Source organism: Rhinolophus ferrumequinum, chromosome X (genome assembly GCF_004115265.2).
Source record: "Rhinolophus ferrumequinum isolate MPI-CBG mRhiFer1 chromosome X, mRhiFer1_v1.p, whole genome shotgun sequence".
Taxonomy (NCBI): Eukaryota; Metazoa; Chordata; class Mammalia; order Chiroptera; family Rhinolophidae; genus Rhinolophus; species Rhinolophus ferrumequinum.
The window spans coordinates 123,672,551-123,694,322 of record NC_046284.1 but is presented as its reverse complement, the minus strand read 5'-3'; the positions used below and the strand labels follow the sequence as shown (position 1 = coordinate 123,694,322).

The 21,772-nt window shown below is 44.8% G+C and overlaps 1 protein-coding gene across 4 annotated transcripts in view; it reads left to right on the top strand.

Annotated features, from left to right (window-relative positions):
• GYG2 (glycogenin 2) overlaps nucleotides 1-21,772 on the top strand; it is a 34,360-nt gene that overhangs the window by 5,292 nt on the left and 7,296 nt on the right. For 3 of the 4 annotated variants that reach the window (XM_033118065.1, XM_033117994.1, XM_033118146.1), the window contains exons 3-8: nucleotides 1,820-1,994; nucleotides 3,795-3,957; nucleotides 5,322-5,448; nucleotides 6,895-7,117; nucleotides 8,782-8,988; nucleotides 20,936-21,040. In XM_033118065.1, coding sequence (XP_032973956.1) covers nucleotides 1,820-1,994; nucleotides 3,795-3,957; nucleotides 5,322-5,448; nucleotides 6,895-7,117; nucleotides 8,782-8,988; nucleotides 20,936-21,040 — 1,000 coding nt within the window. The remainder of the gene's footprint in view (nucleotides 1-1,819; nucleotides 1,995-3,794; nucleotides 3,958-5,321; nucleotides 5,449-6,894; nucleotides 7,118-8,781; nucleotides 8,989-20,935; nucleotides 21,041-21,772) is intronic. The other variant, XM_033118230.1, reaches the window with a different exon arrangement.

Here is a 21,772-nt window from a genome sequence, read left to right as displayed (position 1 = left end):
TATCTCAAAGTTCTGGGGCAAAATGATCTTGAAATGAGATTTCTGCATTCAGCCCAACGAGTGTAATTTGGAAGCAAAATGACCCTGTTTCAAACAGGCACAAGCTCAAACATTATAGTCCTCGAGACCTTGGAGAACAAAGTGACTTGAGGATGTACTCAAGCAAAATGAAATGTGCCCCTAAGAAAGAACAAATAGTGTAGAAGAAACACTGCTTGAGAAATGACTAACGCTGTGTGCTATACATGCACGGGAGACAGCTTAGATAACAGCAGCAACTCTTGAAAATAAAGGGAGGCACATGGTATTCCTGTGATTCTGTCCCCACTATTTACTCGTCTCCTGCCATCTACGACAATTCCTTCCTCTTGCCCTTACAATGTCGTGACCTTGATATTTTTGAACAGTAGTGGTCAATTGCTTCAGAGACTACCTTCCAGCTTGGGTTTGTCCAGTGTTTTCTCATCATTGGATTAAGGTTAAGCATTTTTGGTGGGGAAAAAAAAATCCTCAGAAGTGATGACTGTGTCTCAGGTGCATCATGTCAGGAGATAGGTACTGTCACGATGTCTTGCGATTACGGATAGAAACCTCGGTCCCTTGGGTAAGGTGCTATCTGTGGGGTTTCTCCACAGGAAAGTTATGGTTTTCGTCTTTTTAACTGATAAATGTCTTGGGGGGATACTGTGAGACTATGAAAATATGCTGTTTCTCCTAAAAACTTTTACCTGTTGCGTCTAGCACCCCACGCTGACTCTTGTCTGGAACAGGTATTACTGTGGTGTGATTTTCTGTCTCCCTCCGTTCCTTGTACGTTTATGACTTGGACATCTTATGGAAGGAACAGCTGCTCCCGTGTACTTCCTTACTCAACTATGATATCACCATTGATCTTTGAATATTCATTTTACCCTTTGGGTATTTGTTATTTATTTTGCTGCTTAAATTATTTCGGCGTTGGCTCTTGGGAGCATCTCCTGATTGTCTCCCTGTGTCCTTTTGACGTGCTAACCAGCCTTTTTTTAAAATATAAAAAAATTTTTTTTTTTTAGCACTTCCTTAGTTTTCTGTCTTCAGGACATAGTCTAGGCTGTGATGAAATAGAATTTAAGCTAAACCAATCCATCCATCAACCAATGGAACAGAGGCAAATTTTAGTTTGATAAAAGGTGGGGTCTTTCAACGTGTGAGTCTAAACCGGTACGCAGCTAGCAGTGTGGGGTTTGAATGCAGAAGGTCAACACAGATAGAGACCGTCGTGAATGCTGGTTGGCTGCTCACTGATCAGTCCTCAGTCCTCCCTGCCCACGCGTTTTGCAAAAGGAAGTGCCTTCCTAAGAGCTCGCCTGAATCCATGCTTCTGAACTCCTTGCTGTGTTAATTGATTTCAAGTTGTTTTTTTTCCTAAAACGCGTCAGAAATCCACAAAAAGCAAAAAGTGGATATTTTGACAATTTTGTGCATTGAATAACAACAATTTGAGCTGCTTTGTATGTAAAGGGCATTATTTTTATGTGTAAATATTTTGGATGTATTCATTCGGATATGTCTGACCGTCGCGGCAAACTGTATAAGACCACTCCATCCATCGGTCGTGCTTTTTCCGTTGGCATAATGATGGAGCACACGTGAAACGTGTGCAAAGCTCTGAGAGCTCCATGGGAGACAGCAGAGCCTGATATGAACACGGCCGTAAGTGTGCTGGCCGTTTGGACCCTTCTGGGTTCCATGCGTGTGAGCAGCCAAGGGGGTGTCCTCCTGCAGGGACGTCTCCCGTGTGCAATCCTCTTGTCCTGGCCTTGGGCATGTATCTCCCCAGGGTTATCCTGTCGAGGGTGTTTGACGAGGTGATCGAGGTGAATCTGATAGACAGTGCGGATTACATCCACCTGGCATTTCTGAAAAGACCAGAACTTGGAGTCACCCTCACCAAACTTCACTGCTGGACCCTCACCCATTACACCAAGTGTGTCTTCCTGGATGCAGACACCCTGGTGAGTACAGCGGGTCGGGGAGGACGAGATGCTGCATGCGTGGGGAGCCCCTCACACACTGTGCCTCTGCCTCCTGCAGCAGGCTGCTGGCACCTGTCGGTGGCTTCCCACAGTGACGCGTATCTGCCGCCAGTGGCCACGTTCGGCCGGTCACAGTCAAATAGGACATACCGAGGGACTATACCTAGACCCCTCAGAGGACACTCAGGGATTTGAAGTCACACTCGTTCCCTACAAGGGGTTTATAGTGACGTCATTTCATCTACACAAAGTGATTACATTTGGGGGTGTGACCTGCGGGGCAGGACCCCATGCTGGGTGCTCACACAGACAGCCACTGGAAAGTCAAAAGGTTAACTGATGTTGGAGGGTTGGAGGTCCATTGTGGATTGTCTGGCTTGTGCAAAAGCAGCCGTGTAGGAAGAGGAGGAGAGGAAGGTCAGAATACTGGCACTTCAGAGTAATGTTGTGTTTCTGTTTTCCCCAGACACAACTGAGTTTGGAAAGCCAATAGGTGGTGGAGGGGACTGCATTTAGTTGTGAAGTTTTCAAAGGCAACCGATTACATTATACTGACCTACAGACCTCTGCATTCCTGGGTGTCCATAGCTGTAGTGATCACGTTTGCTGGACGGAAGAAGGTGTGTGGTTAGGAGAGTTCCTTGGAGGGGCTTAAGAACCTTGAGAAAACAACTGAGTTTCAATGGTGGTGTTCCTTCGATCGCTTGACATAAACTGGAGAGCAGTCGTATTCACACACTCCTCTCTTTTGAATACAGTCATGGGTCACTTAGCAACGGGGACACATTCTGACAAACGTGTGGTTAGGCGCTTTTGCACTTACACACACCTGGATGCTACAGCCTGTGGTACACCTGGGCTGTGTGATGCAGCCTGCAGTTCCCAGGTGCACACCTGTACAGCACGCGACTGCACAAAACGACACGAGATTAAACCAAGCCCAAGGGGAAATGGCACATCCAAAAGATGCGGTAAGCACGGCGCGGTGTGAGGCTGCTGCCGGCGTAGCACGGCGCACTGTTTACAGCAAAGCTTGCTTTTCTCAGTAAGTAGAAAGGGTACACGCTAAAAGAATGATAAAAAGCATAGTATAGTAACACGTATATGTAAACCAGTAACGTATATACTGTATATAGCACAGTAAAATGTACATATAAACCAGTAACATTACCATGTATGACGTACTGTGCATAAGTGTATGTGCTAGACCGGGGTGTCCACACTGCGGCCCACGGGCCAACTGCGGCCCACAATCCATTTTTTTATTGGCCCGCAGCAAATTCCAAAAATATATTTAGTTTACTTAAATAAACCAGGTGAGGCAATACGTACTTCACCTCGAGTGAGTGGCCCGGCTGTGTGTGTATTTTACCGCATGTGGCCCTTGGTGAAAAACGTTGAAAACTGTTTGGACACCCCTGTGCTAGACTATTCCGCGACAGGCAGTACGGTAGGTTTGTTTACACCAGCGCCCCCCCACACACGTGATACAATGTTACAATGGCTAGGTCTTTACGGCTACAATGTCACTACGTGATCCGAACTTTTCAGCTCCATTATCATCTTATGGGACCCTCATCATATATGCAGTCATTCTTGACCAAAACGTCGTCATGTGGCACATGACTGTCCAAGCCTAAGAGAAAAGAGTCACCTGAGAAACTGGGTACCGGTTTCCAGCCTCTGAACGTGGCCTGGCTGGTCCCTCCCGGATTTCTCACTTGCGTCCCCGGGGTCAGAGGAGTGTTGGTGCAGATGCCCCGTGTTCTGCTTCTACAGGTGCTGTCCAATATCGATGACCTGTTCGATAGGGGTGAGTTCTCCGCGGCCCCGGATCCCGGCTGGCCGGATTGCTTCAACAGCGGGGTGTTTGTCTTCCAACCTTCTCTGGAGACGCATAGCCTCTTGCTGCAGCACGCCACCGACCACGGCAGCTTTGATGGTAGGTGATGGGACACTGAACCTCTGTGTGCCCCTGCCCTTGGCTCACCCCCAGGCCCCGAGTCTGTGAATGGCAGCTTTGAAATCACTGAAAGGTAGGGATCAGGGAATAAGGCCAGGCAGGGTGATCGGAATAAACGAAGACGGTGGTGAGTAGATACGCAACAGAGAGAACCACTGAGGATACCTTCTGTGGTTGGAAAGAATGACCAGTAGCATATATACTGTACGACAATCCTTGTCATACAGAAGGCGTACGCAAACCTTTCTCTCCAGGGCCCGGCAATCCATGTTTTAGTATCGTGGGCCATGTTATGTCTTGCATATATTTAACCCGCAAGGCGTAGCATGAAAGCAGCCATTGATGAGACTTAATAAGTGGCTGTGTCCCAGTAAAACTTTATTTACCAAAACAGACATAGACCTAAGTTGTCCAACCCCTGACATACTGTGTTTCCCCGAAAATAAGATCTAGCCGGGCAGTCAGCTCTAATGCGTCTTTTGGAGCAAAAATTAATGTAAGACTCGGTCTTAGAGTAAGATAAGACCTGGTATTATATTATATTATATTATATTATATTATATTATATTATATTATATTATATTATATTATATTATATTAATTATATTATAGACCGGGCCTTATATTATAGTAAAATAAGACAGGGTCTTATATTAATTTTTGCTCCAAAAGATGCATTGGAGCTGATTGCCCGACTAGGTCCTATTTTCGGGGAAACACGGTAGAATGAAAGTGAGCCAACCAGAAGCCAAATATTTGACCAAACGAGCGTTAATAGATGGGAAAAATTTGTAGAATTGTTGTAACGTCAAAGAACATACTGGATCACTGAAGAATTGCCTCTAGGTAAGGATGAGGAATTGAAGAAGCCGGCAAAAACGGTGGGCAAAGCAGTGTCGCTGTGGCGTAGAATTCATTGAGGGCGAGTGGAGAACTTTGGAGACAGCAGGAGATTTTATTATTAATTGTTTAGGTTATGTACGGTGGTCAGTTTTAGAGAGCACATGCACTTCTTAAACTAACGCTGTGGTATTCATGTATTAGTAGATGGTGTTAATTCATGGTATTCCCATAAATGGTATCAGAGTAGTTCATGCTACTACCATAAATGGTAATTGGTGGCTGGTATTCACTCATGGTAATTCATGAAAACCAATGGTGTGAACTGATGTCTCCATTTGAGACAACAGTCCTGTGTTAGTGGGCGGAGCAAAGAAATGTCAGGAGTCACCTGGAATGCACGGATGACGTGTTTACCTCACACCCTTCCAACGCACCTTGTATTCGGTTAGGGTCTTCCCCCACACTTTCTTAACCTCTTGGGGTCTTTCTTACCCGTGCAGGGGCAGATCAAGGCTTACTGAATAGTTTCTTCAGTAGCTGGTCGACGGCAGACATCCACAAGCACTTGCCGTTCATCTATAATTTGAGCAGTAACACGGCGTACACCTACAGCCCTGCCTTCAAACAGTAAGTGCTCTCCCGGGCTCCATCCTGCCGCCGTGGAGCAACCTTGTCACTCAGCAGCTGTATCAGCCTTTGGCATGTGGGGAGAAAGAAAGAAAAACTAGATCTTCCCCCGGCTTGTGTATTGCTTTACATGGGAGGGGCTCAAGGCAGCTGGGCATCGTGAGAGTGGTTCCCAAAGTGTCGCCCAGGGAACCCCTGAGGGGTTCCCCACACCTCCGTAAGCTACTGTGAAGTCGCAACGACCGAAGAGATAATTCTAGGATGTTAGTTTCCACATTCACTCTCATTTTTTCCTAAGCACGCAGGAAGACTTGACAGAAACTGTACGGAACCAAAATATTTGAGATACGCTATGGGCGACATTGTTATACATGAAAACAAAACCTGGGGAGAATGTAGGAACTGAATAAGCCTCAAGCATGCATTTTTCACAGGGGCCGCATTGCCCCTAAGGAGGCAGAAATGGGTTCTTGGGGAGTGGAAACATATCCTTTTTAATATGTAAAGCACATACGGAACATTGGTCCACAGTACCAATCTGATGTTAAAATTTCATGGGAAAGCAACACTGGCGGCAAAAATATGTCTGAAAAGTTTCCTGGGTGACGGCAGTGGTGATAATGGAAAAAAAATTAAAAAGCTGAGAGGGGAAAATTCGCAATCTTGAAAAGAAGTCAGTTTGCTGGTTTGCAGCTGTGTTAGTTGCTATTATAAAAGGGTTTTTATTTTTTGTTTTTCTTTTGTCCCTGTTTTAAGGAGATAATGATTTGCACTCTCGTACGGGCAGTTTTTATAAGACTCTTGATTTATTTTTCCTGTTTTGGGGATGAATCCAATATAATGATTGTGTTTCTTGGTCTATAGAAAGTATGAAATACTCCCAACATTGGTTTTTCTTCTTTTTCTCTTTTCTTTTTGAGCGGTAATTGGAAACCTCTGTATCTAAAAATGCCTCCCTCACTAATGTCTAATTTCCTGTTAGGGGCTGGTTGCGTTTGCTTTAGTTCTGACTTTCTTTTTTCTTTTTCAATTATAGTTGACGTTCAACATTATTTTATATTAGTTTCAGGTGTACAGCACAGAGGTTAGACATTTTACAAAGTGATTCCCCCCGATTAGTCTACTGGGTGTAAAAGGGGACGGGGTTAAGAAGTACAAATCGGTAGTTACAAAACAGTCATAGGAAATACAGTCAGTAATGTTGTAATAACTATGTATAGTGTCAGGGGGTACTAGACACCATTGATTTCTTTCTTTTTTTAATTTTCTTTATGCAAAATGGGTGCAAGTGAACCTAGCAGTAATTCCATGGTGGTCAATAACCCACGGGACACGTACGTAGTAACGTGCTGCTGTCTTTGACGCGTCTCATGGCTGTTGGCTGCTTTCTGTGTGTGTCTCGTCACTTCCAAGTTGGGGACAGAATCCTTCGTGTTTCCTGCTCAGGTTCGGTTCCAGTGCGAAGGTGGTCCACTTTCTGGGGTCCACAAAGCCGTGGAACTACACCTACAATCCCCAGACGGGCTCAGTTTCAAAGGAGGGCTCCAGCTTAGTCCCCGAGCAGCAGATGACCTTCCTGAACCTCTGGTGGACCATCTACCACCAAAGCATCCTGCCTCTTTATGGAAGCGTCCACGACGAGGACGAAAGCACGTTCCCAGGACACACGGTAAGAGGGAGACTCCCTTGGAAGTCGAAAGTTGAAAATAGAGTTAATAATATCACAGCTTCACACGGTGACAGATGGGTACTGGACGTATCGTGGTGATCGCACCCTAAGTTATAGTATAAATGTCAGTTCACGCTGTCATACACCTGAGACTAACATAATATTGTCTGCTGACTATACTTTCATTAAACATTGAAAAGATGAATAAGCCAGCAATTGAGAATAGAGTCAATTATAGCATCATAGTTTCCCACGGTGACAGATGGGTCCTAGAACCTATTGTGGAGATTGCATCCTACGTTACCTAACTATGGATTCTGTATGTTGTACACCTGAAACAAACATGATATTTCATGCCAACTGTACTTTAATTAAAAATTAAAAAAAAAAAGCAAGATTCGAAAACGGAGATAAACTCTCCACGAACAACACTGAGTATATTTTCTGCAAATACCACCCCTTCTGTCTCCACGTATTGTATTTCGTGAAGAAGGAGGGTGAAGAGACAGGCGACCATATGTGTGTGTGTGTGTTTGTGTGTGTGTGTGTGTATAAATATATTTTTATTTTTGTTTTGGTGGCTCAAAACAGTGACTGCTTGACGAGCGGAAGTGTTGCTATGATCATAGAGAGCAGATGCATAAATAATGCAAAATTCTAAATTATTTAAATGAGCCGCCCTCCTCAGAGAAAGCCACTCGTGGATAAGTGGTGATGATGACAGGTGACCGTGTCGTTTGAGGACACGTTTTCCACTTTAAATCATCACGTGACACTGCAGGGGAGAGAGGCTTCCGAAGAGGGTCTTTAAAAATGGTCGACCGACACCAATTTCATTTTTTTTTAAAAAAATGGAATGATAAGCATCCATGGTCCGACTCGTGACATGTGTGCCCTCGATCCAATCGGCATACATTTTGCCTGCAAAAGACCTTCTGGCATTAGGTCCCAGGGAACTCGTTCTTGATCCGTTTTTAAGGAGCCCTTTACCGATACGTTGGGGTTAAAAACGCATTGCTTGGGAAATGGGGACAAAGTCCGTATTTTAGCGCTGACTGTGGTTTCTGTTTGGTGGTGCTCGGGGCTGCTCTTCAGGGCTGACTGAGCTTTTCTCTGACCATTTGACACGAGTGTCGCTTTGTTCGTATGCACGGCGCTGACACTGAGTTTCCCGTGGGGAGCGTGTGGGCATCACATTGTGTGGAAAAGAAAGTAAGAGTCAGAGTCCACTGGTTCTGAGAAATAACACCCTGACGGCCGTCTCGGAAGCGTGTGCTGGGTGACCCTTCTCACCAGAGGCCACAGCTTTCTCAAGGGCCACTTGTCACCCTGTCTGTTTTATCACAGGTCACTTTGTGAGTTGTCGTGTCACCAGGAGCCCGGGGGTTGCCTGTGTTGGCCACGGGGTATGGGACCCCTCGCTCTTGTTTTCAGAGCTCCTGGCTCTGTGCACGGCCTGCTCATGACATTCACTGGTTCTTGGGACCAGTTTCACAAATCCATGTGGCATTCATTCAGTGAGCTTACATTTGACAAATACAGACGGTTGGGGTGGAAAGCACTGGCCACACAGAGGATGGGAAGGGTGCTGGGGCCCCAAGGGCCGCCAGAGGCTTGCAAAGGTGTAATGGGGACTGACTCAGTGTGTCCGTGTTTGTGTGTAGGCTTGCAGCCATGGCGTGGGCGTGCCGTGTGCAAATTCAGCTCACAGTGCCGAGGGGCAGTGTGCACATTCAGTGCCTGGTGCCAGGGAGCCGTGTGCACATTCAGCGACGGGGTCCAGCCAGTCTTGGAATGCTGAGGACCCTTTGGAGCCGACTGTGGTCGTGGATGAGACGCCACCATCACCCGGAGCAGGCCGTTTGGAAGACGTAAGTACCTGCGCCCCACACAGGTGTGATGGACAATCAGACGTTGGCTCCCCTGTGACGGGGAGCAGAGAGCCTGCCTCTGGGGGTCCCGGGGAGGGGTGCAGGGAGGTCAGGTGCCCGTCTTCAGTCTCTCCTGGCGTTGCGGGTCCTGCGTTTATGTACATCATGCTGCCATTACACATTGTGGTCGACCCAGTAATAGCCGCCCCCAACATGTCTGCGTCCCAGAACCTGTAAATGTCACCGAATGTGGACACAGGGACTTTGTTTGAGGTGTGATTCAGGTAAGGACATTGAATCAGGGTGAGGGGGGAGCTTCATAAAGGATAGAGATGTCTCACCACCGTGTTGAACCCCTGGAACAAATATAATATTGTATGCCAACTGCAGCTGAAATGTAAATTATAAAAACATGAAGGGCCGTGAGATGGGGAGAGGCTCTGGGTTATCCAGCTTGGCTTGGTGTCCTCTCACTAGGGAAGGCCAGAGAACGCGTCTTGTGCTGGCTGGGGCCTCCTGAAGGGACCCGCGCTGCCTCCCCCTGGGTTGCAGCCCCGGGAGTCCCAGCTTGGTCTTCTGATGTCCAGAACGATGACATAATCAGTCTGTAGTGTTTTCAGCCACCCAGTTGGTGGTCGTTTGTTACAGGACACTCATGCCCACATTGAGAACGGGTGGTGAGTCTCACCTGGGTATTGGGGAGGCAGGGGGTGTCCCACAACTTTCAGGGCACGCGGCTGTGCATTCTGACAGCTGTTGTCAGCACAACCCCCGACTTGATCTGACTTGTATAGATTAACGTTGACACATCTGCTCGTTTCTGTGGAGGCTGGATCTGCACAATTCTCCCCTAGGAGAAAAATAAAAGCTCACCTTGTTTGCGGCACGAAAACAAAACAACATGTGAGGAGGCTGTCATTTCTCCATCCTGGTTTCCGAGCGAGCACCCTGGATGAATGTCCACTGTGTAAAGATTTGTTTCTGTCAAATGCTCACATTGAAACACACTATGGGTCCCTTAGTTTGTCACTAGAATTATTATCTCGTAGCCCGGGCATGGATCTGGAGAGGGCATTGAGGAGAATCCACATTTTTTTGGCTCCTTTGCCCCGCCTTTGGGAGAGCTGGTTCCCGTTGATTATAAACCACCGTTTGCACGTTAGCAAATGTGTCTGTGGAAGGTACCCTGCCATGCCCTGTAACGTGGAAGAAATGATGTCCCGGCAGCTTCTTGCTTTCGTAACTTTTGAGGTGTGATTTCCCACCAACCCAAACAAGGTGAGAAGACCCTCAGCTTCGCCTGGTGAAGATGGAGATCGTAGCAAAGCAGCTTTTCCTCATTGTTCTTTCCTCTGACGGACGCTGCTCTCCGGAGCCTGGATCTGGCCCCACAAAGAGCCTCGTGGAAGTTAGAAATACAAGGCTCCTACGAGGTCTGGGAACGTGAGCATCGTGTGAGCTCAGGGTGTTTGTTATGTTGCGGCCAGAAACAGTCCGGCTTCTGCCGCCAGGAGCCAGTACACCTGCAACGGGGTTTTTAAGAAAAACGGGCATTTGCATGAAATGTGGAGCAGACCGTTCGATTTCACAAGGATCCCTCCGAAGATAGATGGAGCTTCAGTACATATGAAAGTGTCAGGGGCAGAGAGAATCCCTGGGGCATGCAGACACAGCGGGCTAGTGGTTCAGCGGAAGAAAGCAAGGGGGCCTGTCTCCTGAAATGTTTAATGACGGCGGGGTGATGTCTGTGAGGGTCCCAGAGAAAGGAGGGGGGACCCGGCTCCCAACACCGGGCACAGCTCATTTCTCTGGGTCCAGGTGGACACCTGGGACGTGAAGGCGCTCAGGGGACAGAGTCCTGTGAGCTCCTCTGACATATTTCCCACGACGAGAGAAGATAGATCCCGATATGGGCAGCTGTGGCGGAAAGGCTGCAGGCAGAACCGATGCCATTTAAAGAAGTGAACCTAGACCCAACCCCAAGCACCTGGGATGTCCTGTTTGCAGCCCAGAACACAGATATTTAAAACCTTGATGGAATAAGTGGAATAAAACCAAGAAAAAGGATTTGGGAGTGTCGGCTTCACCAGTCATCCCACGCTTTATCCCCACTTCCCCTCTATCCCACTTTCGCCTTCTACCGTCTGTCAGTAATGGGTTGGGATGATGGACTTTAAGGAAAATCTCTATCGCTTGGCTACTTTATCATGAGCTTGGGTCTCTCAAAGCCAGTGAGGTCGTGACACTTTCTTAACGGGGGGGGGGGGGGGGATTTCTTTTACGGAATCTGCGGGGTATTTCAATATCTCGCACTCCAGGGCCGCTCTGGAATGAATTATGTACCATCACTGCCACCTATTGGCCACTTGTTGAATTACTGGCTCTGGGTTCTTTACCCTTCATTTTTTAAAAAATTTTTAAGTTATTCTTTTTTTTTTAAACTTTTGTTCAAAGTACATCTTATTTTTCGTAAAGCCTCCTGTTGAACAATTACATACATGCAAACCAGGGCACACATAGTAAGTATATATCTTGATGAATCTTCGCAGAGTGAAAAAAAAACCACCCCAAAGCCAGCATCCAGACCCAGAAAGTCCCCCCTGCCCAGAGGACCCCTGACCGCTCTCCGTCACCAGGAAATGCTGTCCTGACTCTCACTGCTGTGGCTGACTTGTATGTGTGCTTTTCAGCTCCTTATAAATGAAATGCCCTGGTCTGTGGATATGAGTCTGGCCTCTTTCGCTTGAGGTGTTTGTGAGACCCATCCATCTTGCTGAAAGAATCCACAGCCCGTTCGTTCTCGTGGGTTGCATGTCACTGAATGGTCCGAAGACACTGTGTGTGGACTGAATCTTCTGTGGACGGACCCTTCACAGATTGGGCTGGCACACATAGCACTGCTAGGAACAGGGGTGTTTTCTTTCCCTGTGTCTACCTTGTTTCCCCAAAAATAAGACCTAGTCAGACAATCAGCTCTAATGTATCTTTTGGAGCAAAAATTAATATAAGACCCGGCATTATATTGTATTGTATTATAGTATATTATATTAAAGACCCAGTCTTATAGTAAAATAAGACCAGATCTTACATTAAGTTTTGCACCAAAAGACGCATTAGAGTTGATGGTCCAGTAGGTCTTATTTTCGGGGAAACACGGTGGGTTACACCCAATGGTGGGCTGCTAGATCAAAGAGTCCTCTGTGTACCCTGATGTTTTGGTAGATTCTGCCGAGGATTTTCCAAGTGGTCGGGCCCCTGGAAGGGTATGGAGGTCCCCGGTTGCTTCGTGGTTACAGTAACCTGGGGAAGTATGATAACATTCCAAGGTCAATGTAAAAGGAGAAAAATAAAACACAGGAATAGAGAATCCGAAAACAGACCACAGAGCACGTGGGATGTCCCCTTTGCTTTTTTTTTTTTTAAAATTATGTTTCAATTACAATTGACATACAATATTACTTAGTTTCAGGTGTACAGCATAGTGGTGAGACATTTATATAATTTATGCAGTGACCCCCCCAATAAGTCTAGTCCCCACCTGGCACCACACACAGTGATTACCATAATATTATTGACTGTAATCCCTGTGCTGTACTTTACATCCCCGCGACTACTTTGTCACTGCCAGTTTGTGCTTCCTAATCCCTCCCCCTTTTCCACCCGGCCCCCAACTTCCTTCCCATCTGGCAACCATCAAAATGGTCTCTATATCTGTGAGTCTGTTTCTGTTCTGTTTGCTCGTTTATTTTGTTCTTTAGATTCCACACCTAAGTGAGATCCTGTGGTATTTGTCTCTCTCTCGCTCTGACTTATTTCACTCAGCATAATGTCCACCGATAGACAAATGGATAAAGAAGAGGTGGTACATATATTCTGTGGGATGTTACTCAGCCATAAAACAAGAAAGAAATGTCCTTGTGGTTTTAAGTCTGCGGGATTGAGGTGACTAAAGAAATTGAACTTGTTTTTACATGCTTATTATGCTTGTGTGTAAAGGAAGTGCCCCTTCAAATGTTTTGAAAATTTTTTTTCTCCCTTCTTTCCTTTTTTTTAAAGGTTAGCGCCTTAATGATGTGTATATATTCCAGATACAAGTTCTTTTCTCAGTAGTGTAGCAAGTACTTTTTCCTGCTATGTCGCTTGGCTTTTCAATCCCTGGATGGCATCCTTTGATGAATACAAGTGCCTAACTATAGGACTGTTTCCTTTACGAGTGGTATGTTTTGTTCACTGTTTAGGAAACCTGCCTCTACACCAAGGTCACGAACATAATCACCTTGGATGTTTTCCAGAAGTTTTATTGTTCCTACTTTTCCCCTGTAAGTCTAGAATCCACCTGAAATCTCTATTCCGGGATGAGTAAGTTTGGAGTCAACTTCCATTGTTGTTACACGTGGACCTATAGTTAACTTACCATGGGTTATGACACAATTATTATTTCCTGCTGCTTTCTCATCTTTCCTAGGCCATCAGTCAGGTGTCCGTAGGTGGGTGGGTCTATTTTCGGATTCTCTGTTCCTTTTCTTTTTAAATTTTGGCACCAATAACAGTACTAGGTTTACTGTGACTTTCAAATAAGTCTCCTTATGAGTCATGCAGGTCTTTCAAATTCGGTCTCCTTCCCCTGCCTCTTGTAGCCTCTTTAAGTTTCCATATGAATATTAGGATTGTCTTGGAAAAAAGAAATCTTGTGGAATTTTGGCTAGGATTGTATTGATTTTATAGATCAGTTGTACGAGGATTAATATCTTCAAAGTATTGGGTCTTCCAATCTATGAATTTCATACATTTCTACATTTAGGTCTCTTAATTTCTCCCAATCATGTTAATTTTTTTGGTAGGAGCCCTTGTATGTATTTTATTAGGCTTATTCGTAGTTTCTGATGGTTTCTGAGATTGTTATAAATAGCATCATTTAAAAAGTTAAGTTTCTTGCTGTTTGCTCTCGGTACATTGGAGTTTTGGATCTGGTGACATTGCTCAATTTTTGCATGTTAATAATTCTAAGATTCTGTCTAGATTCTTGCAGTTATTCTGCATACATAATTACACCATATCTAAGGGAAACACTAGTTAATTTCTTAAAATGAACTGTATGAGTCTATTTACATAAAATTATAGAAAATGTGAAATAATCTACAGCGATGAAAAGGTGAGTGTTTCTTTGGCAGTGTTGGGGGATAAGAGGGAGAAACTATTGAGGAAATTTTTAGGGGTGACGGATGTGTTTCCTATCTTGATGGTGGTGATGGGTTCACACAGGTATGCATCTGTCAGAATTCTCCAAATGGTACAATTTAGTTATGGTCACCTTACAGGATGCAAATTGTACTTCAACAAAGCTGTAAGCAAAGCACTGTTGAAAGTTACTATATGTCCTTCACAGACTGGTCTTATTGTTACAAAATGTTTCTACTGAAGTTTATTGTCTTAAAGCTTTGTTTTGGTTACTATTTATATGGTATATCTTGTTCCATATGTTTTCTATCAACCTTTCTGAGTTCTTACGCATAAGGTGTAACTCTTTAAGAAACTTTGAATTGGGTTTTGTTTTTCTGTTTAGTCAAGCACATTTTGGCTTTTAATGTGGGTAGTTTGTTGACATTTAATATAATTACCGGTATATTTACGCTTAAATCTATGTCTTGGTTTGCTACTCATTATACTGGTTTCAAGATTCTTTTTCTCTCTTTTCTAATCTTTTGGATGAATCATGTATTTTTAGTTATTCTGTTTTAGCCTCTACAAGGTCTGACAATTAAGTACGCGAACTTGTTGCAACGATGTTGCTCACCTTTTTTGATATCAGAGGGATTATTCCTTATAAATTGTACCAACTGGACACACAGTTAACCGAGTTTACTATTTGGAAGTGCTGCAAAGGCTGCGTGAAAAAGTTAGAGGACCTGAACGTTTCCCCAACAGTTCATGGCTCTTGCATCACGACAATGCACCAGCTCACATGACACTGTCTGTGAGGGAGTTTTTAGCCAGTAAACAAATAACTGTATTGGGACACCCTCCCTGCTCACCTGACCTGGCTCCCAGTAGCTTCTTTCTTTACCCGAAGATAAAGGAAATACTGAAAGGAAGAAATTTTGATGACATTCAGGACACCAAGGGTAATACGACAACAGCTCTGATGGCCATTCCAGAAAAAAAGTTCCAACATTGCTTTGAAGGGTAGACTAGGCACTGGCATTGGTGCATAGCTTCCCAAGGGGTGTCCTTTGAAGGTGACCGTAGTGATATTCAGCAGTGAGGTATTAGCACTTTTTCTAGGATGAGTTCATGAACTGAATTATCAGACCTCGTATTGACATGTCAGTTTTGTAGTACCTTGATTATTTTTAAATATTTATCTGGAGAGTCCAATTTTCATTTTTAACTCAATATATTGTAATAAATATGGTACTTTGCCACTTCCTGATGATAGCAGAATCCAGAAAGCTTTTATTGGTATCCATCTCGCTCCCACATTGTGTGCTGTTGTGTATTTTAATTCTATAGCTGTTTTATAAGATCAGACTTCATTTAGATGTAGAATGTCATCTGAATTTTATTCCTTTTTTCATCTTTTCTATCAGTAATAATTTTCTTCTTCTCATAGAACTCCCTTTATTATTTACTCTAGTTCACACTTAGTGCCGAAGGATTCCCTCCGTTTGTGTACCTGAACATGCCTTCATTTTACCTTCATTTTGGGCCATATTTCACTGGGAATAGAATTCTCACTTGGTGATTATTTTACAACAGCAATGTAATGGTATAATCTGATTTCCATTATTCCTCTGAGAATTCATCTTCCAATCTTATGTTTATACTGTGTTTCCCCGAAAATAAGACCCAGCCAGACAATCAGGTCTACTGTGTCTTTTGGAGCAAAAATTAATATGATCTTTGTTTTTTACTACAATATAAGACTGGATCTATAATCTAATTCAGTCTAATCTAATCTAATCTAATCCCGGGTCTTATATAATGTAATGTAATGTAATATAATATACTATAATGCCAGGTCTTATATTAATTTTTGCTCCAAAGGACGCAGTAGGGCTGGTTGTCCGGCTAGGTCTTATTTCTGGGAAACGGGGTACACTTGGAGGTAATACGTCTTTTTGCTTTTACTGCTTTTAAAATGTTTCTCTTGGGCTTTGGTTCTTACGAGTTTTATAATAATAGCTGTGGGATTATTATATAGTTTTTTGTGTTTACCTTAGTTGGGCTTGGTAGCATTTCTTGCAACTGTATTCCTTCTGCCCATTCTCTCTCTCTGTCTCTCTGTCTCTCCCTCATCCTCCTCCCGTTCCCCTATTCTTTTGTGTTTCTAGTCACATGTATAGTAGGACTTTTCACCATGTCCCATGTATCATGGTACTTCTCCGTACTTTCCTCCCAGCTTTCTCTCCATGCTTCAGTCTACTGGGCTATCTTCCAATTAACTGATCTTCTCTTTGACTGTGTCTAGTCAGTTGTTGAACCCACTTCCTTTCAGTTATTGTTCTTTTAGTTCAAATAAACACATTTTTAAGGGGAGAGGTTCACTACTCCATTGAAACTCTCCAACTTGCCCCTTTTTACAATTTATAGTCTGTGCCCCATAAATCACATATCTGGGTTTCATGTGCATCTGTGCTTGTGGCTTGATTTTGTTTCCTCTTTATTTTCACTCATGTGGTCTCATCTTTCTGTACGTTAGTTAATTTTTGAGTGCGTGCAAGAAATTGTGTAATGGAAAAATGGCAGAGAGAATTCGAAGTCTGAATCATATTATCATAATCCAGAAAGCATTTCTTTCTTCTCTTCTCTTCTCTTCTCTTCTCTTCTCTTCTCTTCTCTTCTCTTCTCTTCTCTTCTCTTCTCTTCTCTTCTCTTCTCTTCTCTTCTCTTCTCGGGCAGGAAGTTTCATAGCGCTGTTGTTGCCCACTCCCTGTCAGAAGGTGAGTTGGTGTGAAATTGGGCTTCTGTGTTTGCGAAGGCTGGTCTATTTCTGGTTCCCCTTTCAGTGGCATCGAAATGAAAGTTTGTGGTGTTTAGAGAATCCCTCCTGGATACCTGATCATTCATGGGGTTCTCAGCTGAAATGTCTGCTCCGGTTCTCAGCTCTCACCTCTTAGTTACCTATATATTGGGTTCAATCTTTTTAGTTGTTTTTCAGCAGGAGCTTAATATGAAACAAGTAAGTTCACAAATTGCAGAAAGTCAAAAAAATTTTCCTTTTGGGTTCCTAAACAGATTCCTCTATTTATGTTTTTCGTTTCCACCACCGCTGGCAGTACTAACTTTTGCAAGATGATATTCCATAATGCAAAGAGGTGGTTCCCTTTTGTTTGTTCTAAATTTGTTTCCTTGGGTCATGTACGTGGGCCTTCTGTGTCTGTAATCTGGCTTGGTGATGTCCTCTCTCAACATTCCTCTTTCCAGACTCACAGTCCTTTTGTGTTTAAGCTTCACCTCATCCTTCGGCCTCTCTCTCCTTTGAGCCAAGAATCCTCTGAATTGTTTTCAGTTCTGGAGTCTTTTCTTTCAAGGTGACCCAAATTTCAGCTCGCTAGGGAGATGAATCAGTGAAACCATTATTATCTACAGATAAAAATAAATGGAATTCGCCAAAGTCACATTTTATATACGTACATTTGTAAAGCTGCCAACAGTGATCGGAAAGGCTGGATTTGCACCAGACTGTTGTTACATTCTTGTGTCAGAATTTTCTCTGTGCTTTCCACATGATATGTAAAGAAGGACGTACCTATCTGTTGCTAGCAAGAGTAGTGGAATGTGTATTATTAATTTTTCAGCTTATATTTCAGTTGTTAAGGTTCATTGTTTTTAAGTCAGCCTGTGGGTCTTGTTCACAAATGTTAGCCTGAGGGGACTGCACTTCTGTCCCTGCTTAAGTTAAATTTGTGAGATTCTAACGTGTCTGCAGAAGACAAGCTGGGAAGCTGTACTCTTTCACCATTTCTTATCAGATATATAACCCTGAGCTAAATGAACGAAGGCTATCATTTCGTGATGGCCCAGATGGAATCTGTTGATGGGTTCTTTGCTGAGAGAAACTGAGGGGACAGAATTGACATTTTCCCTAATTCTATTTGACTAATCTTTTTTCAGCATCTACTGTTTGCTGGGCCAGTTGCTTCATTTGTCCATCAGAACAAATGTCTGTGCTATGTATTATTAAATAAACTGAGTCTCAGTGAGCGTAGGTAATTTATCCAGCTCCTTTGTCTTCTGGATGTCAGGATCTCAATCTAGACCATTCCGCTCAGCAACCCTGATGCGGTAAGGAAATGGTTTATTTTCACGGGATGCATATTTTGATGGTAGTACACTCATCTCATCCATCATTTGCCCGCTAAACGTTGTTGTAGATCATGGAGACCTCAGATACCTTCCTGATGTAGGTTGCATTGGGCTGAAGAGGGCTTGGAGGTTGGTCAAAGAGGTGTGACTTCAAATCGTCCTGCCTCACTTGCGACCTCTGGCATGGGTGACAGGTGTCCCTGTCTGAAAATGAAACTTTTCAGCAGGAAGAGTGGGGATCAAGCTGTCTCCCTCACAGAGTTGTCGTGAGGATGTAGAGGAATAATACGTCACAAGCTTTGAATGTCATTCAGGCAGCAGGGGTGAGCGCCTGATAAAGTGGAAATGCTATGACCCTGGTCTTTCACATTTTGGGTGACTTTATCATTTTGACTTATGCCACTGTTACTAGAACTCCAGTTTATTTATGGATTTTACAGACATAATCGAGCTCTGGAAGAAGGAGCTCCTATTGTCACTTTCACTTTCAAGTGTATGAGTTAGAAACAATCAAAATTTTTTTAAAAAAAGGCAGGTTTGTGATTACTACGTTATCGTCTATGTTTTAAGTGTTTCTTTTTACTGAATTTCACCAATGATGACTTTGGGGGCTGTCAAGTTTTTATCACAAATTTATTTCGGTTTCTTACAGTTCTCCTTTCCCTGTGTCTCAGAACCTTTGCACATGCTGCCCCGTTTATTTTTTCTCAGTGTGTTCTTTGTCTCACCTCATTTCCAGTCATTCTCCCATCATTGAGTTCTGTTCCTGCTCACACTTCATTTCCGATGTAGCTCCTTCAGGAGTCCTACCCCGTTTCCGCCAAGGTCGATAGGACCATGATAAAGCTGCACCTGATTCTCCATAATTTTCCTTCATAGAATTTCTCACGGCTTGTCGTTTTAGAGCCGGTATTTATCAAATATCCGGCTCTCTCCCTTGACAGTAAGCTGCCTGGTCCTGGGTCTTATGCCTGTCTTAGCATAGAATTAACCCCTGGTCTGGTTGTTTGCAGAACGTAAAAGCATTTCCGAAATTCTATAAGAGTAAGGAAAGATTTATTGAAAGTCAGAGAGAGAGAGAGAGAGAGAGAGAGAGAGAGAGAGAGAGAGAGAGAGAGAGAGAGAGAGTTCTGGCGGAGGGAAGTTTTGCCAGGACAGAGCCCGATGGGGACAGCTGTGCCAACGAGGAGTGCTGGGGTTTTATATTTTTCCATGCAGGATGTAGGGTGCTTGTCAGCTTGCAGCGGGGCTGCCGTTACAATTGTCTTGTCCTGGGAACTGTGCTCTTCCCATCTGTGATGGATGTCAGCTTGCAGGGGGTGGCCGTTGCGATTGGGAACCGTTCTGTTTCCATCTACGATGGATGTAAGGCGCTTGTCAGCCTGCAGGTGCAGTGCTCGCCAGGGGAGTCGGAGCCAAGCGGTTAATGTTTAGCTTACCCCTGCCAGCTTACAAGCCCGCTCCTGTTAAATCTTTACTTGGCTCATCAGTGCCATGCCGTGTAGACCACGCTTCAGTCTTCACACCTGGCTCTCGATGACTGCCCTTTCAGTGCATAAATCCGTGCCTCACTTAATACAGGAATGAACTGGACTGTCTGCAACACGGGAACGGTGGGACCAGGAATTCAGGAGCTGGGTCTATGACTTGCCAACTTCCACCTGTTGTCAACTTACTGGGACAGCCTCTCTGCGACTGTGGCCCAGACACTGTGCATTTCCAGGAGAGAGGCTCAGGTCTGCCTAGATGGACAGACAGTCTATGAGGATGCCCAGCCACACGATTTCTGCAGTGTGTTTGCAGTGAGGACGGGCGGACACGTCCACGTTCTCTAGTCTCTGTGGTTCATACTGATTGGGTTCCTCGCTGGAGCCTTGGACTTGTGTGGAGTCCATCCTGGGGTCAGAGGCTTCCTTCCTGAGCCCGAGTGCGTCAGCTGCTGTCACAAACAGCCCCCGCGCGGTCAGGGTCCTTGGCTTGTCTGTGTTGCTGTCGGCTGGGGGCAAAGGTGTTCTCTGCTCCACAGAGTCATCCAGGCATCCAAGGTCTTCATCATTGTTCTCTGGCTCCTTGAGAGACAATTAGGCTCTCGTGCTGAAGCCAGCCATTGTACACAATCCCTTCGGTGTCTCCTACACGTCTGGGATGGTCTTAGCTCTGTACCGTTCTTGGGAGTGTTGAGAAAAATGGTCACACGAATCGTTGCCTGTAGGGTTTCATCTCCTTGTGGAACCCCAACTGAAGTAGGCTGGGGGGACCTTGCTCCCTACCTGACTGTGGTGACTGGGAAGAGCATAGGAAGCGTGTAGCCTGCCTCAGTACTCAGTACTCAGTACTCAGTACTGAGCACTGAGCTGGTGACTCATCATATGTCCTCAGTGTCACGGGGAAGAATTCGTCCCAAAGCCCCACTCAGACGCAGGGAGACCAGGACACAGAGTTGGGGGTGAGCCCAAGACGAAGACGCAGATGCAGACGTTGGTGAGCTCCGCGCTCTCTGCCCCAGACCTCGCCCCTGTCGACCCGAACGTTCGTCACGGAGGCAGGAAAAAAAAAATAGACGGAGTGTATTCTGGGAAACTGCGTCGATGTGCATGAAGGTTTGTTCCTAACCGGCTTTTGCTCTTTTTCTTTATAACAGATGGTAGGTTGGCCTGACATTGAGACGTCCGCTGGAGGCATGTACAAGCCATTGTCGCCAACTTCCCCCCAATTCGCAGACTTCACAGAGACCCCGCCCAGCTCGGTACACCTCATTTAAACTTCTGACCCCCACACGTCTCTCTCGGTGCTCATGGTCATCGCGGTGGGTCTGTGGACCCTGACCGCCAAACCTAACGTCCCATGTATTTCTTCTTCATCCCATGACCTTTCTGAGTGGTTCTCCCCGCCAGGAACACGTTGCGATGACATACTGTGTTTATTATCCGGGTGGAGAAGGGATCTGATGGTCTATTCAGATTCCCGCCGCCCTCCGTGCCTGTTTTCTGTTGGACCTTCGGTCATTCTCTTCTATCTTGCTTTGGGAAGAACGGGAAAAGAAAAAGACACAACCCCAATATGGTATATGTGTCTTATTAATTTTTTTAAGAAAATAGGTCACCACAACTCTGGAGCCACGTTTCATATCAGTAACGAAGGATCATGTTTTTTCTTTTTTCTTCTTTTTTTTTTTGTTTTTCACCCCTGATTGTACCTTTTTGAATCTGGGCTCCTGTTAGCCTTCTTCCGCAGAAGATCGACCCCAGGCAGACGCTTCTACTCTCACTGAGAGACGATCTTAGTAACATGTCCCTTAGGTCCTGGGTGTGAGCTAATTGAACCCCGCTCTGAAAAGTTAACTTGGACCCATCGCTGCGTAAGAACTTATCACATCACATCTTATGTAAGAAACGGTGGGCAGCTCGGGATGATGAAGAACAGCTTTCGTAGCCTCCACAGAAAAGGCTGTCTTGCACGACCCGGCTGTTTGATTTTA